The sequence below is a fragment of the Mesoplodon mirus genome, assembly GCF_964341445.2.
Source record: "Mesoplodon mirus genome assembly, chromosome: 6".
NCBI lineage: Eukaryota > Metazoa > Chordata > Mammalia > Artiodactyla > Ziphiidae > Mesoplodon > Mesoplodon mirus.
Window position 1 is genome coordinate 80,995,786 of NC_138982.1, and position 13,001 is coordinate 81,008,786.

Consider the following 13,001-nt stretch of genomic DNA (forward strand, 5'->3'; position numbering starts at 1 on the left):
ATGAAATACTACTCAACATTAAAATAATTATTAATATTTGGAACAACATGGATGGATATCAAAATAATTACGCTGAGTGAAGGAAGACAGACAAAAAAATTGTATACTATATAATACCAATTATATAAATTCTAGAAAATTAATCTATTGTTAACTAATCTGTAGTGATAGAGATCAGTTGAATGGTTGCCTGCAGGCCGGGGGTAACACAGAAGAGCAGGAAGGAAGGATGACCAAGGGGTGTGTGGAAACTTTTGGGGGTGATGGTTCATTACCTTGATTGTGGCGAATATCTCACAGGTATATACATATATCAAAACTTAATAAATCATATAATCTTCAAAAATCATACAGTTTATTGTATGTCAGTTACGCTCAATAAAGTTATTAAAAATGTAGTCCATAAACATTCTTATTTTTCTGAGAAGATTCTCATGAGTGAAAAAGTATACCATATTTGGTGTCCTTTTCCAAAGGGCCCTGCTAGGTGACCTAAAACCCATCTGTGAAGTGTGCTAGGTATTAATGACTGATATGGGAGAATGCAGTCTTTTTTCCTAGATTCCTCATGCAGTTTAATAAGGACCAAATTAACTCTTGGAGCAAAGTAGACCTTTCATGTCAAAAGGGAGACTCTCCTGGTGCCTCCTCTGAAATGCACAAAACAAGGGCAATGTCATAAGTTTTGCATGAAGATAAACTTGTTCAATTAAAGGACTATCTTTTATTCTAAGACCTTATCTCACTGTCATTTGTGACAATGATTTAAATGGTAGTTATTTACATATTGTTACTTCTCAGAATTGAAAGTAGCATTCCCACAATAATGCCCAGTAGCTGGGGTTTTACTACCTGGGAAATCAAAAAGTTTGAGTAATAAGAATTGTGTAGGGCTTCCGTGGTGGCGCAGTGGTTGAGAGTCTGCCTGCCGATGCAGGGGGCGCGGGTTTGTGCCCCGGTCCGGGAAGATCCCACATGCCGCAGAGCGGCTGGGCCCGTGAGCCATGGCCGCTGAGCCTGCGCATCCAGAGCATGTGCTCCACAACGGGAGAGGCCACAACAGCGAGAAGCCCGCATACCACAAAAAAAAGAATTGTGTAGGGGGGCTTCCCTGGTGGCACGGTGGTTAAGAATCTGCCTGCCAATGCAGGGGACACGGGTTTGAGCCCTGGTCCAGGAAGATCCCACATGCTGCGGAGCAACTAAGCCCGTGCGCCACAACTACTGAGCCTGTGCTCTAGAGCCCATGAGCCACAACTGCCAAGCCCGTGTGCCACAACTACTGAAGCCCGCACACCTAGAGCCTGTGCTCTGCAGCAAGAGAAGCCACCACAATGAGAAGCCTGCGCACCGCCACAAAGAGTAGCCCCCATTCACCACCACAGAGAAAGCCTGAACGCAGCAACGAAGACCCAATGCAGCCAAAAATAAATAAATTAATTAATTAATTAATTAATTAAGAAAATAAGAATTGTGTAGGGTATGAGATTTTGCCCTACTTATAAGTTAACAAGTTAGCCTGTTACTGTTTCATGCTAGCAAAAGACACAAGACTCTTGGGTCAGAAACAAAGTACTTCATTACTCATGGTAGAAAGCAGTAGTCAGAGCTTCATGTTGGGTTTGTGTTGGTTCCCATGCCATCAGTCTCATGGGGATGATGCAGGGCCCATGATGGATGATACTTGCACACACACGGGGCTACCATTAAAGGAAAGGAACCTAAGCCTGGGGAATTCATCACTTTTATAGTGAGTCATAACAAGCCTATTCTTTGGAGGGTGGGGTATGTTACCTCATCCCTCAAGGTTGCTCACTGCAAACACAGCCCTGAGAAATGGTCTAGTTAAAGAGCAGTCAGGGCCTTGCCTGTGGCCATACCCAGCAAGAATGTATTTCTGTGGTGCCAGTTGTAACTTCTCATTTTTCATTTCTGCTTTTATTGTTTTGGGCCCTCCTTTTTTCTTGATGAGTCTGGCTGAAGTTTTATCAATTTTGTTTGTCTTTTCAAAGAACGAGCTGTTAGTTTCATTGATCTTTTCTATTGTTTTTCAGTCAGTATTTCATTTATTTCTGCTATGATCTTTATGATTTTTTTCCTTCTACTAACTTTGGGTTTTGTTTGTTCTTCTTTAGGTATGAGGTTAGGTTTATTGAAGATTTTTTGTTGTTTCCTAAAGTAGCTTGCATCGCTATAAACTTCCCTCTTAGAACTGCTTTTTCTGCATCCCATAGTTTTTGGATTGTTGTGCTTTTATTTTCTTTTGTCTTCAGGTTCGTAAAAAATTTCTTCTTTTATTTCTTCAGTGATCCATTGGTTGTTTAGTAGCATATTGTTTAGATTCCACATGTTTATGTTTTTTGCAGTTATTTCCTTGTAATTTCTAGTCTTACAGTATTGTGGTCAGAAAAGATGCTTGATAAGATTTCAGTTTTCTTAAATTTCCCGAGACTTGTTTTGTGGCCTAGCAAATGATCTATCCTGGAGAATATTCCATGTGCACTTGAAAAGAATGTGTATTCTGCTGCTTTGGGATGGAATGTTTTATTATATATATAAATATAAAGTTTTTTATATGTGCTCCTATGTTGAGCACATATGTATTTATAATTGCTATATCTTCTTGGATCAATCCCTTGATTATTATGTAATGACCTCCTTTGTTTCTTGCTACAGTTGTTGCTTTAAAGTCTATTTTGTTTCATATAAGTATTGCTGCCCCAGCTTTTGTTTGATTTCCATTTGCATGGAGTATTCTTTTTTCCATCCCCTTGCTTTCAGTTTTGTGTGTCTTTAGATCTGAAGTGAGTCTCTTGTAGGCAGCATATATATGGGTGGTGTTTTTGTATCCATTCAGCCAGTCTATGTCTTTTGATTGGATCATTTTTTTAACATCTTTATTGGAATATAACTGCTTTACAATGGTGTGTTAGTTTCTGCTTTATGACAAAGTGAATCAGCTACACATACACATATATCCCCATATCTCCTCCCTCTTGCATCTCCCTCCCACCCTCCCTATCCCACCCCTCTAGGTGGACACAAAGCACCAAGCTGATCTCCCTGTGCTGTGTGGCTTGATTGGATCATTTAGTCCATTTTCCTTTAAAGTATTGATAGGTATGTACTTATTGCCATTTTGTTAACTGTTTTGGGGTTTTTTTAGTTCTTTTTTGTTCCTTTTTTCTTTTGTTCTCTTCCCTTTTGATTTGAAGACTATCTTTAGTGTTATGTTTGGATTTCTTTCCCTTTTTGAGAAGAAGACCATATATTTTATGATTCCATTTATTAAAATGCTTAGAATAGACAAATCTATATAGACAGAAAATAGGTTAGTGGTTACCTATGGCTGGGGAAAAGCAAATTAATACTATGAGATATACACCAAATGACTTAAATTTTTAAAGATAATGTTAAGATAAAGATGCAAAGCTGTGAAATTCTTGTCTGCTCATGGTGAGAGTGCAAATTGGTACAACCACTTTGGAAACTGACTTGGTATATCCTCTTTTTTTTTTCCTGTGAAAATTGTTTTTCTCCCAGGTTTATTGAGATATAATTGACATATAACACTGTATAAGTTGAAGGTGTACAACATTATGATTTGTTACATACATCATGAAATGATTATCACAATAAGTTTAGTGACCATCCATCATCTTGTATAGATACAAAATTAAAGAAATAGAAAAAAACTTTTTCCTTGTGATGAGAACTCTTAGGAGTCACTCTATTAACAACTTTCATATGTAACATACAGCAGTGTTAATTATATTTACCGTGTTGTACATTACACCCCTAGTACTTATTTTTCTTATATGGCATAGTTTCTAAAATTAACAATTCATATACCTTGTGATCCAGCAAATCTACTTCTAAATTACTCCCATGAGAAATGTATGCACAATTATACCAAAAGTTGTATAAAAAATATTCACACTAGCATTATTTGTAGTCACCCCGACTGTCCTTTAATAGTAAAAGGAATAAATGAGTTATGGTACATTCTTGCAATGAAATACTATTCAGCAATGGAAATGATCAAGTTATTAACACCCAGGAACATGGCCAAATCTCACAAACAAATTTTAAAAGCTAGCCACAAAAGAACATGTACTATATGCTTCCCCTTAAATACAGTTTAAAAGCAGGCATAACTAAAGTATAGTGTTAAAAGTCAAGCTAGTGAAAAAAAAAAAGTCAAGATAGTGGTGTACCTTTAGGGAGGAAGGAAAGGGTAATAATTATGAGTGGAGGTTTTGAGGTATTGAAATGTTCTTTTTCTTGACTTGGATGATAGTTACATAGATGTTTTCTTGGTAATAATTCACTGAGCTAAACATTTATAATTTGTGCACTTAAAAAATACCTTTCCTGGGGCTTCCCTGGTGGCACAGTGGTTGAGAGTCCACCTGCCAATTCAGGGGACACGGGTTCGTGCCCTGGCCTGGGAAGATCCCACATGCCGCAGAGCAGCTGGGCCCATGAGCCATGGCTGCTGAGCCTGTGCATCCGGAGCCTGTGCTCCACAACGGGAGAGGCCACAACAGTGAGAGGCCCGCGTACCACAAAAAAAAAACCTTTCCTGGTCCAAGATTATTTTTTTAAAAAGTCAACCTGTCAGGTATCTATAAGTGTAGAAGTCATGAATAGGAAGTGGCAGTGTCTTCAGGAGACTGCTGAACATGAGGACAAAGAGTCAGCTTCTAATACCTTCCTTACATAATGCCAGATGTCCACGTGTTCAACTGCTTCACCATAATAGCCTTTCTTACTTTGATCAAATTCCTACATCAGGATTTGTTCTTAAATTTCCTGTTCCCTTGGCTTTCGTAAATGTAGCTGAGCATCAGATTTTCACTTAATTTGGATGTTAACAAGGTTAGACAGTAATCTGACATTAATCAGTTGCTGATCCTATTCTATTCCTTCTTTTTTTTTTTTTTTTTCTTTTCTGTCTTATTTTTTTCTTTTTTTTTTTTTTTTTTTTACTTTTATTTATAAAGAACACCATTCCTTCCCGACACAGACATAAACACTCACCCATTCCAAGGAGGAGCTCATTAAAAACAACAACAACAGAACTGGGGGATAGAGGACCTTAGTTAACACCAGTCTGTGTGCCCGACTCGGGGATCACTGGGAATGTTTCCTCAGATATGAGACCTCACCTCAAAGAAAGGAGACGTTGACCTGGAGGGCCCACCCACTCACCAGGCAAAAGCTACGCCCTCAGTCTTCGGCATCATCAAACTGTCCCGTTTCAAAGACCATCTTGGAATAATGGGGTATCAGTGGAGGTGGGTGGTGCCAACTGGGGTCATAGATCATGTCTCCTTGCGGGGCACAGCACACCCAGGGTCTGGCCTCTTGAGAAAGGCAGCCCTGGATGTCGTCAGCATCATATGGATTCCCTTGATCTGCTTTCAACTCCAAGTCCCAGTCCTCGTTAAAAAGATCAGCAGCCTGTTCCCTGGGGGGACAGCCGGACACCCCTTCTGACAGCTCCCAGGGATTCGGTTCCCCATCAGAATCCTCATCATCCACAGCAAAGCCTTCCTCTTCACAATGGGTGCCCTCACCATGGGCAGGACTATCATGAGGGATGCTCTGTGCTCCACTGGCTAGTCGATCCGCAGCCTTCTCAGTCTCTCTCTCCTGACCGGAGCGGCCAGCTGGGGCAAAGGCAGCCGGGCCGCAGGTGGTAGCCGCGCCCAGGCCCCGCGCCGCGCTCACCCCCGGACGGGGGGGCGCCTCCCGCGTGCTCAGCAGCGGCAGACCCGGCGGCGGCTCTGCCGCCCCCAGTGCCGGGGCCCCGGCGGCCTGAGAGTCCATGCCCAACGCCCGCAGCTCGGCGCCCCGGACGCCGCTCGGCCACGTGACACCATATTCCTTCTTCCATCTCTGTCCCACTAAAGAGCTTGCTTTCTGGGGGGAGGGAAGTTTTCAGACAGTAGACATATTTCAGGCATTTTGAACTTTGCCATGATCAATGGAGGAAGATGCTATTCCTGTGTGCATGCATGCGCACGCACGTGTGTCTGTGTGTGTGTGTGTGTGTGTGTGTGTTAGGAGGAGGTGGTGATCAGGATGCTAATCTATGCGCAGTGACCTTTGCTTCTATCTGACTGAGCAGATGTAGGAATTAATCATTGTCACTCCTGGATGCTGTGGCTGCAGTTGTCCCCCACTGCCTTTCTGTCCCTGATAGATTTATTAGTGCATTTTGTTTGCTGGAAAACATGCCTCAGCAGAGAAGAACTGGCAAATTAGAGAAGCTTATCTGTGAATATAATTTTCTAGAAACATGTTTTTCCTGCACATCGTACTTATGTACTCTAAACTCTTTAAAAGAAGAAGAAAGAGAGAAAAACAAACTGGTTATACTGTTTGTGTAATATCTGAACAGTTATGTCTCATCCTGAGACATTTCACAGTGGACCAGTAACATTACTGTATAGCCTAGGATTGCAAAGAACTGATTGTCTTCTAACCTCTATACCCTTCTTCTTTTTGTATCTGCCCCCGCCCCATTAACTTTCAACTATCAGTTTGGTCCCACCCCTGGAATCTGGGCATAGTTTGGCTGTAGGCACAAGAAAATAAGTGGTCTAAATTAGTACTAAATTCATATTATAGCAGGCCCCACTAACAACTTTCAGACTATAACTAACACTCTCTGGACCCCAGGAATCCCCGCTGTGTAGATATCCCTGCAGCCTCACCAAATCCAACCCATGCCAATATTGACACCAGTCTGGATGGAAATCAAAGTAGCCACACCGTTTTGGATGTTGAGAGTCAGCCAGAATGCAGTATAAATTTCCTAGATCTGGCCTATCTATTTACTTTAAAAAAATTTTTTATTGGGGTATAATTGATTTACAGTGTTGTGTTAGTTTCAGGTTACAGCAAAGTGAATCTGTTATACAAATACATATATACACTCTTTTTTAGATTCTTTTCCCATATAGGCCATTACAGAGTATTGAGTAGAGTTCCTTGTGCTATACAGTAGGTCCTTATTACGTATCTATTTTTTATATGGTAGTGCGTATGCGTCAATCCAAGTCTTCCAATTTATCCCTCCCCTTCCCACTCCCTGGTAACCATAAGTTTATTTTCTTTTTTTAAAAAATAAATTTATTTATTTTATTTTTGGCTGCATTGGGTCTTCATTGTTGCTTGCGGGCTTTCTCTAGTTTCAGCGAGCAGGGGCTACTCTTGTTGCAGTGCACAGGCTTCTCATGGTGGTGGCTTCTCTTATTGCGGAGCACGGGCTCTAGGCACGCGGGCTAGTTGTGGCACGCGGGCTCAGTAGTTGTGGCTCGCGGGCTCTAGACCACGGCTCAGTAGTTGTGGCGCGTGGGCTTAGTTGCTCCATGGCGTGTGGGATCTTCCCAGACCAGGGCTTGAACCTGTGTCCCCTGCACTGGCAGGCAGATTCTTAACCACTGTGCCACCAGGGAAGCTCCCATAAGTTTATTTTCTATATCTGTAAATCTATTTCGGTTTTGTAGATAAGTTCATTTGTAGTCTTTTTTTAGATTCCACATATAAGCGCTACCATATATTTGTCTTTCTCTGTCAACTTACTTCACTCAGTATGAGAATCTCTGGGTCCATCCATGTTGCTGCAAATGGCATTATTTTTTCTTTTTTATGGCTGAGTAATATTCCATTGTGTATATGTACCACATCTTCTTTATCCATTCTTCTGTTGATGGACATTTAGGTTGCTTCCACATCCTGGCTATTGTGAATAGCACTGCAGTGAATATTGGGGTGTGTGTATCTTTTTGAATTATGGCTTTCTCTGGATGGCCTATCTATTTTCATTTTCCCCCTCTCTCTTATCAAATCAACATGCCCTAGGGCAGAGGCCAGAGTGGAGCAGCCAGTGTCTATTTAGAGTCTGTTCATTCCTTTCCTGGTGGCATACTGCCTGCTAGAATCCTAGACCTCTCCCTTAGGTACCTACACTAGCCTGTAGTATACCCTCCCTTTCTGGTACAACCCCTCACTCACTGGGTCCTCTGCTAATTTTCTGTACTTCCTGACCCTGCTTGGCAGACTTTGATTCTCACTCATACTTCACTATTTTGTTGACTCTTTCTTTTTTATTTTTAATTTTTTTGAAGTCTTTATTGAATTTGTTACAATATTGCTTCTGTTTTATATTTTGTTTTTTTTTTCCATGAGGCATGTGGGATCTTAGCTCCCTGACCAGGGATTGAACCCACACCCCCTGCAATGGAAGGCAAAGTCTTAACCACTGGACTGCCAGGGAAGTCCCTTGTTGACTCTTTCTTCTGTATTTCTCTTCCTCAAAGTGATGTCCTGGTTTTACTTTTTTTTTTTAATTTTTAAAATTGAAATATAGTTGATTCACAATGTTGTACCAAGATCTCCTGGTTTTAGACATCCTTGCATGTTCAATCCCTAAATTACCACTGCTTCTTCTTCCTTTCATGCTCCCAGTATCTGGTTTGTGTGTCTTAATCCTATGAGTCTGTCTAGACTCCTGAATTCTGGTCTAACCTCTTTGGCCACCATTTGAGCCCCAATTCTTACCATCTTTCTGTCTCTGATAGTGATACCAAGTACCTTATTAGGAGAAGACAGGTTAATCCTCTGGATATCTACTTTAGTATTTGGTCCCATCTTACCCCCTGCCCCCCAAAAACAAGCTATCCAAGTGTCCATTGACAGATGAATGGATAAACAAAATGTGAGATATACATGCAATGGAATATTATTCAGCCTTAAAAGGGAAGGAAATTGACATATGTTACAACACAGATGTATCTTGAGGACATTAAGTGAAATAAGTCACTCACAAAAAGACAAATACTGTATGCATCTACTTATATGAGATATCAAGGGTAGTCAAACTCATAGAAATAGAAAATAAAATGGTTGTTGCTAGGGTCTGAGGGGAGGGAGGGAGAAATGGGAAATTATTGTTAAATGGGTATAGAGTTTCAGTTTTGCAAGTTGAAAAAGTTCTGGAGATTGGTTACACAACAACGTCAATATAATTAATACTACTGAACTGTACACTTAAACAGGGTTAAGATGGTAAATTTTATGTTGTTTTATTGTATGTAATTTTATTTTTATTTTACCATAATTAAAATCATTTTAAATTTTAAAGAGAGAAATTAAAACTCCTTTTAGTAGTAACTTATTTTGATAAAATAATCTACTATAGGGCCATTTCCTTAAAACTGTGTTTTATTGCCTGTACTATCTTTCAGGGGAATAATGATAATGATCATCCTTAGATCATTACCTGTTTTGTGAAGTTGTTACTTTATTTTTTATGTCCTAACTTTACATTTCTGAACCTTTAAATGTTATCATCTCTTTCAAGTATTCCAGGATTTCCTTCTAGTATACACAAGATCTCTTTGTGATTTAATAGGTTTCTATGACATCCCCATTGGTCTTCTCCTTTCCAGGCTGCACAGTGGTCTGTCCTCATTCTTTAGAGACCCTGCCACTCAGCTTTTCTTCTCCAGAATTTATTTATTTTCCTCATATCCTTCTTTAGTAAAGGTGACAAAAGCCAGATGTTTCCTTCTGGCACATTGTGATACTTCACCCTGGGCTTTAGATTCTTACCAGAAAGGGAAGGAGGTGGCTTAGTTTTGTGTGAGATATACAGCAAACAGTAGTAAAATAGAAATGTTGTTGGCAAGGAGAGTCTTTCTCAAATCTCCATGGGTAAGAATTCCTCAGACACATAAGATAACAATAAGAATATACTTATTCTTTTGAGATATAATTCACACACCATGAAATTCATCTTTTAAAAAAAATAATTAATTAATTAATTTTTGGCTGCATTGGGTGTTCGTTGCTGCTTGCGGGCTTTCTCTAGTTGTGGCGAACGGGGACTACTCTTCGTTGCCGTGCGCGGGCTTCTCATTGTGGTGGCTTCTTTTGCTGTGGAGCATGGGATCTAGGCATGCAGACTTCAGTGGTTGTGGCACATGGGCTCAGTAGTTGTGGCTCATGGACTCTAGAGCGCAGGCTCAGTAGTTGTGGTTCATGGGCTTAGTTGCTCTGAGGCATGTGGGATCTTCCTGGACCAGGGCTTGAACCCGTGTCCCCTGCATTGGCAGGCGGATTCTTAACCACTGCGCCACCAGGGAAGCCGGAAATTCATCTTTTTAAAGTGTACAATTCAGAAGGTTGGACAATTATCATCACTATCTAATTCCAGAATAATTTCATTACTCTGAAAAGAAACCTCGTACCTGTTAGCAGTCCCTCCCTATTTCTTCCCTCCCCCAGCCTCTAGCAACTACTAGTCTACCTTCTATCTCTATAAATTTGCCTTATCTGGACAATACATATAAATGGAGTCATACAACATGTGGCCCTTTGTATCTGGCTTCTTTCACTTAGCGTAATCTTAGCATAATGATTACAAGGTTCATCCATGTTGTAGTATGAAGCAGTACTTCCTTCCTTTTTATGGCTGAATAACATTCTGTTGCATGAATATTCCACATTTTGTTTATCCAATTATCAGCTGATAGATATTTGGTTATTTCCCCTTTTTTGTCTATTATGAATAATATGCTGATGTGAATATCCATGTGTAAGTTTTTGTGTGGACATTATGTTTTCCTTTATCTTGGGTGTATGTCTAGGAGTGGAATTTCTGCGTCATGTGGTGGCTCTGTGTTTACATAAATGCTGAGCTCTTTTCCAAAGTAGCTCTAGCATTTTACAGTCTCACTAGCAACGTTTGAGTGTTCCAGTTCCCTCCACATCATTGCCGACACTTGTTATTATCTGTCTTCTTTATTCTAGCCATCCTAGTGTGTATAAAGTGGTTTTGTGGTTTTGATTTGCACTTCTCTGATGGCTAATAATGTTGAGCATTTTTTTTCACGTACTTATGGATCATTTGTGCATCTTCCTTGGAGAAATGTCTATTCAAATCCTTTCACAATTTTAAAAATTAGATTATTTATCTTAGGAATATAAACCAGTGATATCTCAAACTTGGTTTATATTAGAACATCCTGGGGAGCTTTTAAAAATCCTGATATCCAGGATTCACCCTAGACCAGTTAAATCAGAATGTCTGGGAGTGGGACAATAGCAGCAGATTTTTCCAACTTTCCAGGTGATTCTAGTGTTTGAGAACCAGTGCCTTAGACTAGATGACCAAGGTGATGATACCAATATAGAAATGTTAAAGATTTAGAAACTCAGAAATTATGCCAGGTATTAAAAATTGAACTAGGGCTTCTTTGGTGGCGCAGTGGCTGAGAGTCCGCCTGCCGATGCAGGGGACATGGGTTTGTGCCCCGGTCCGGGAAGATCCCACGTGCTGCAGAGCGGCTGGGCCCGTGAGCCGTGGCCGCTGAGCCTGCGCATCCGGAGCCTGTGCTCCGCAACAGGAGAGGCCACAGCAGTGAGAGGCCCGCATACCGCAAAAAAAAAAAAAAAAATTGAACTAAATGTGAATTGTAAAAAGTCTAATCAGGTCAAGAGCTAGAGGCGAGCTTTTTAACAGAGTTTTTTTGTTTTGTTTTGTTTTGTTTTTTTGCGGTACGCGGGCCTCTCACTGTTGTGGCCTCTCCCGTTGCGGAGCACAGGCTCCGGACGCGCAGGCCCAGCGGCCACGGCTCATGGGCCCAGCCGCTCCGTGGCACGTGGGATCTCTCCAGATTGGGACACGAACCCGTGTCCCCTGCATCAGCAGGTGGACTCCCAACCACTGTGCCACCAGGGAAGCCCCAACAGAGATTTTTGATAGAATGAACTTTCCTATAACAGGAGGTTTCAAACCACCTACAGTTAGAAAAATGTCCTGGCTGTGGTTCTTGCCTTGTGACTAGGCATTAGTCTTAGGAGATAACCATGGGTGAGCCAATTAAGGTGAGTTATCATGACACATTCAATCCATAAGCCCAGAAAATTTATCTCAATCATTCAGTGTTCAAAGGGAAACTATGACAAAATATGAGTATTAGCTAGGAGAAAATTGAAACATAGGCTTTGAAAGTCATAAGAAGATTGGAGACTCTTTTAAGAGATTTTATTGGAAGTGTAGGGAAAGAGTAACTGAGAATTAAAAAAAAAAAAAAGAACAAAATCCAAGCACTTAAAAATGTGATAGTCACAATGGTTAATTGTGGAGGGAAAAAGACATCTCTCAAAGACTGTAAAAAGCTACCCAGAAGAGATCAGGGAGCCCACAGAGTATGTCAGATTAGGTACAAAAAAGGAAATAAGACTTTGAGAAGCACCTTTGAAGAGAGTCCAAAACACATAATGGGATTATTTAAATCTATTAAAAGGAAGAAGCTTAGAATAACAGTGGGATCTTTTGCTGTTAATAATGGGGCACAGGGAGTGCTCAGAGACCAAAAGACAATACGTCTAAACTAATTATGTGCCTCTGAATTTATTGAGAAAGATACCAGAGTGATTACCACATTCAAATTGCCTCCTATGAATGAATCAGTAGTAGTTGATCAAATAGTTTTCTCTGTTTTGCATATTTCAAGTCAGGTAGACAAATAAATATTGATTAGCCACTGGAAACTGTTGACATTCGTCTTGAGACGTTTGAAGGCCTCCAGAAGAAATTTTTCTCTTGGTCATGCCTCTCTCTGAAGCTATTGCCCTAGCCCTCTCCTTCCTATTACCACCAAGCTTCTTAGAAGAGTGGTATTCAGCCACCTCCACTTCCTCATCTCCAGCTCATTCTTCAACCCATGCCCTGATTCCAGTGAAAAGGCCTTTGACAACGTCATTAAATCAACTCATCTCTTTTTAGATGCCATCCTGTTTAGCCTCAAGCCATGTTAACATTTAACCATCTCCTCTGTTCCTCCTTTCTGAAAACTTCTCTGTTCTTAACTTTACCATACATGATTGTCCTGGTTTTAGCTCTTTGCTTCTTACTAGCTGCTTTCACTGGCTCCTGTATTCCACCTACCCATTTAATGTTGATATCATCTTCGGTTCCA

The 13,001-nt window shown here is 40.7% G+C and overlaps 2 protein-coding genes across 2 annotated transcripts in view; one reads left to right on the forward strand and one right to left on the reverse strand.

Moving 5' to 3' along the window:
• GPR156 (G protein-coupled receptor 156) overlaps nt 1-13,001 on the forward strand; it is a 94,354-nt gene that overhangs the window by 40,958 nt on the left and 40,395 nt on the right. The window lies entirely within an intron of this gene.
• Nucleotides 4,960-5,865, reverse strand: LOC309806405 (coordinator of PRMT5 and differentiation stimulator-like). The gene has a single exon (XM_082625250.1). It carries the CDS (start codon nt 5,833-5,835, stop codon nt 5,233-5,235), a length of 603 nt encoding a protein of 200 aa, XP_082481376.1. The 5' UTR covers nt 5,836-5,865; the 3' UTR covers nt 4,960-5,232.

What these genes read in the sequence shown, in the direction of transcription:
- LOC309806405 (XM_082625250.1), bottom strand. Translation starts at nt 5,835, where the DNA reads ATGGACTCTCAGGCCGCCGGGGCCCCGGCACTGGGGGCGGCAGAGCCG.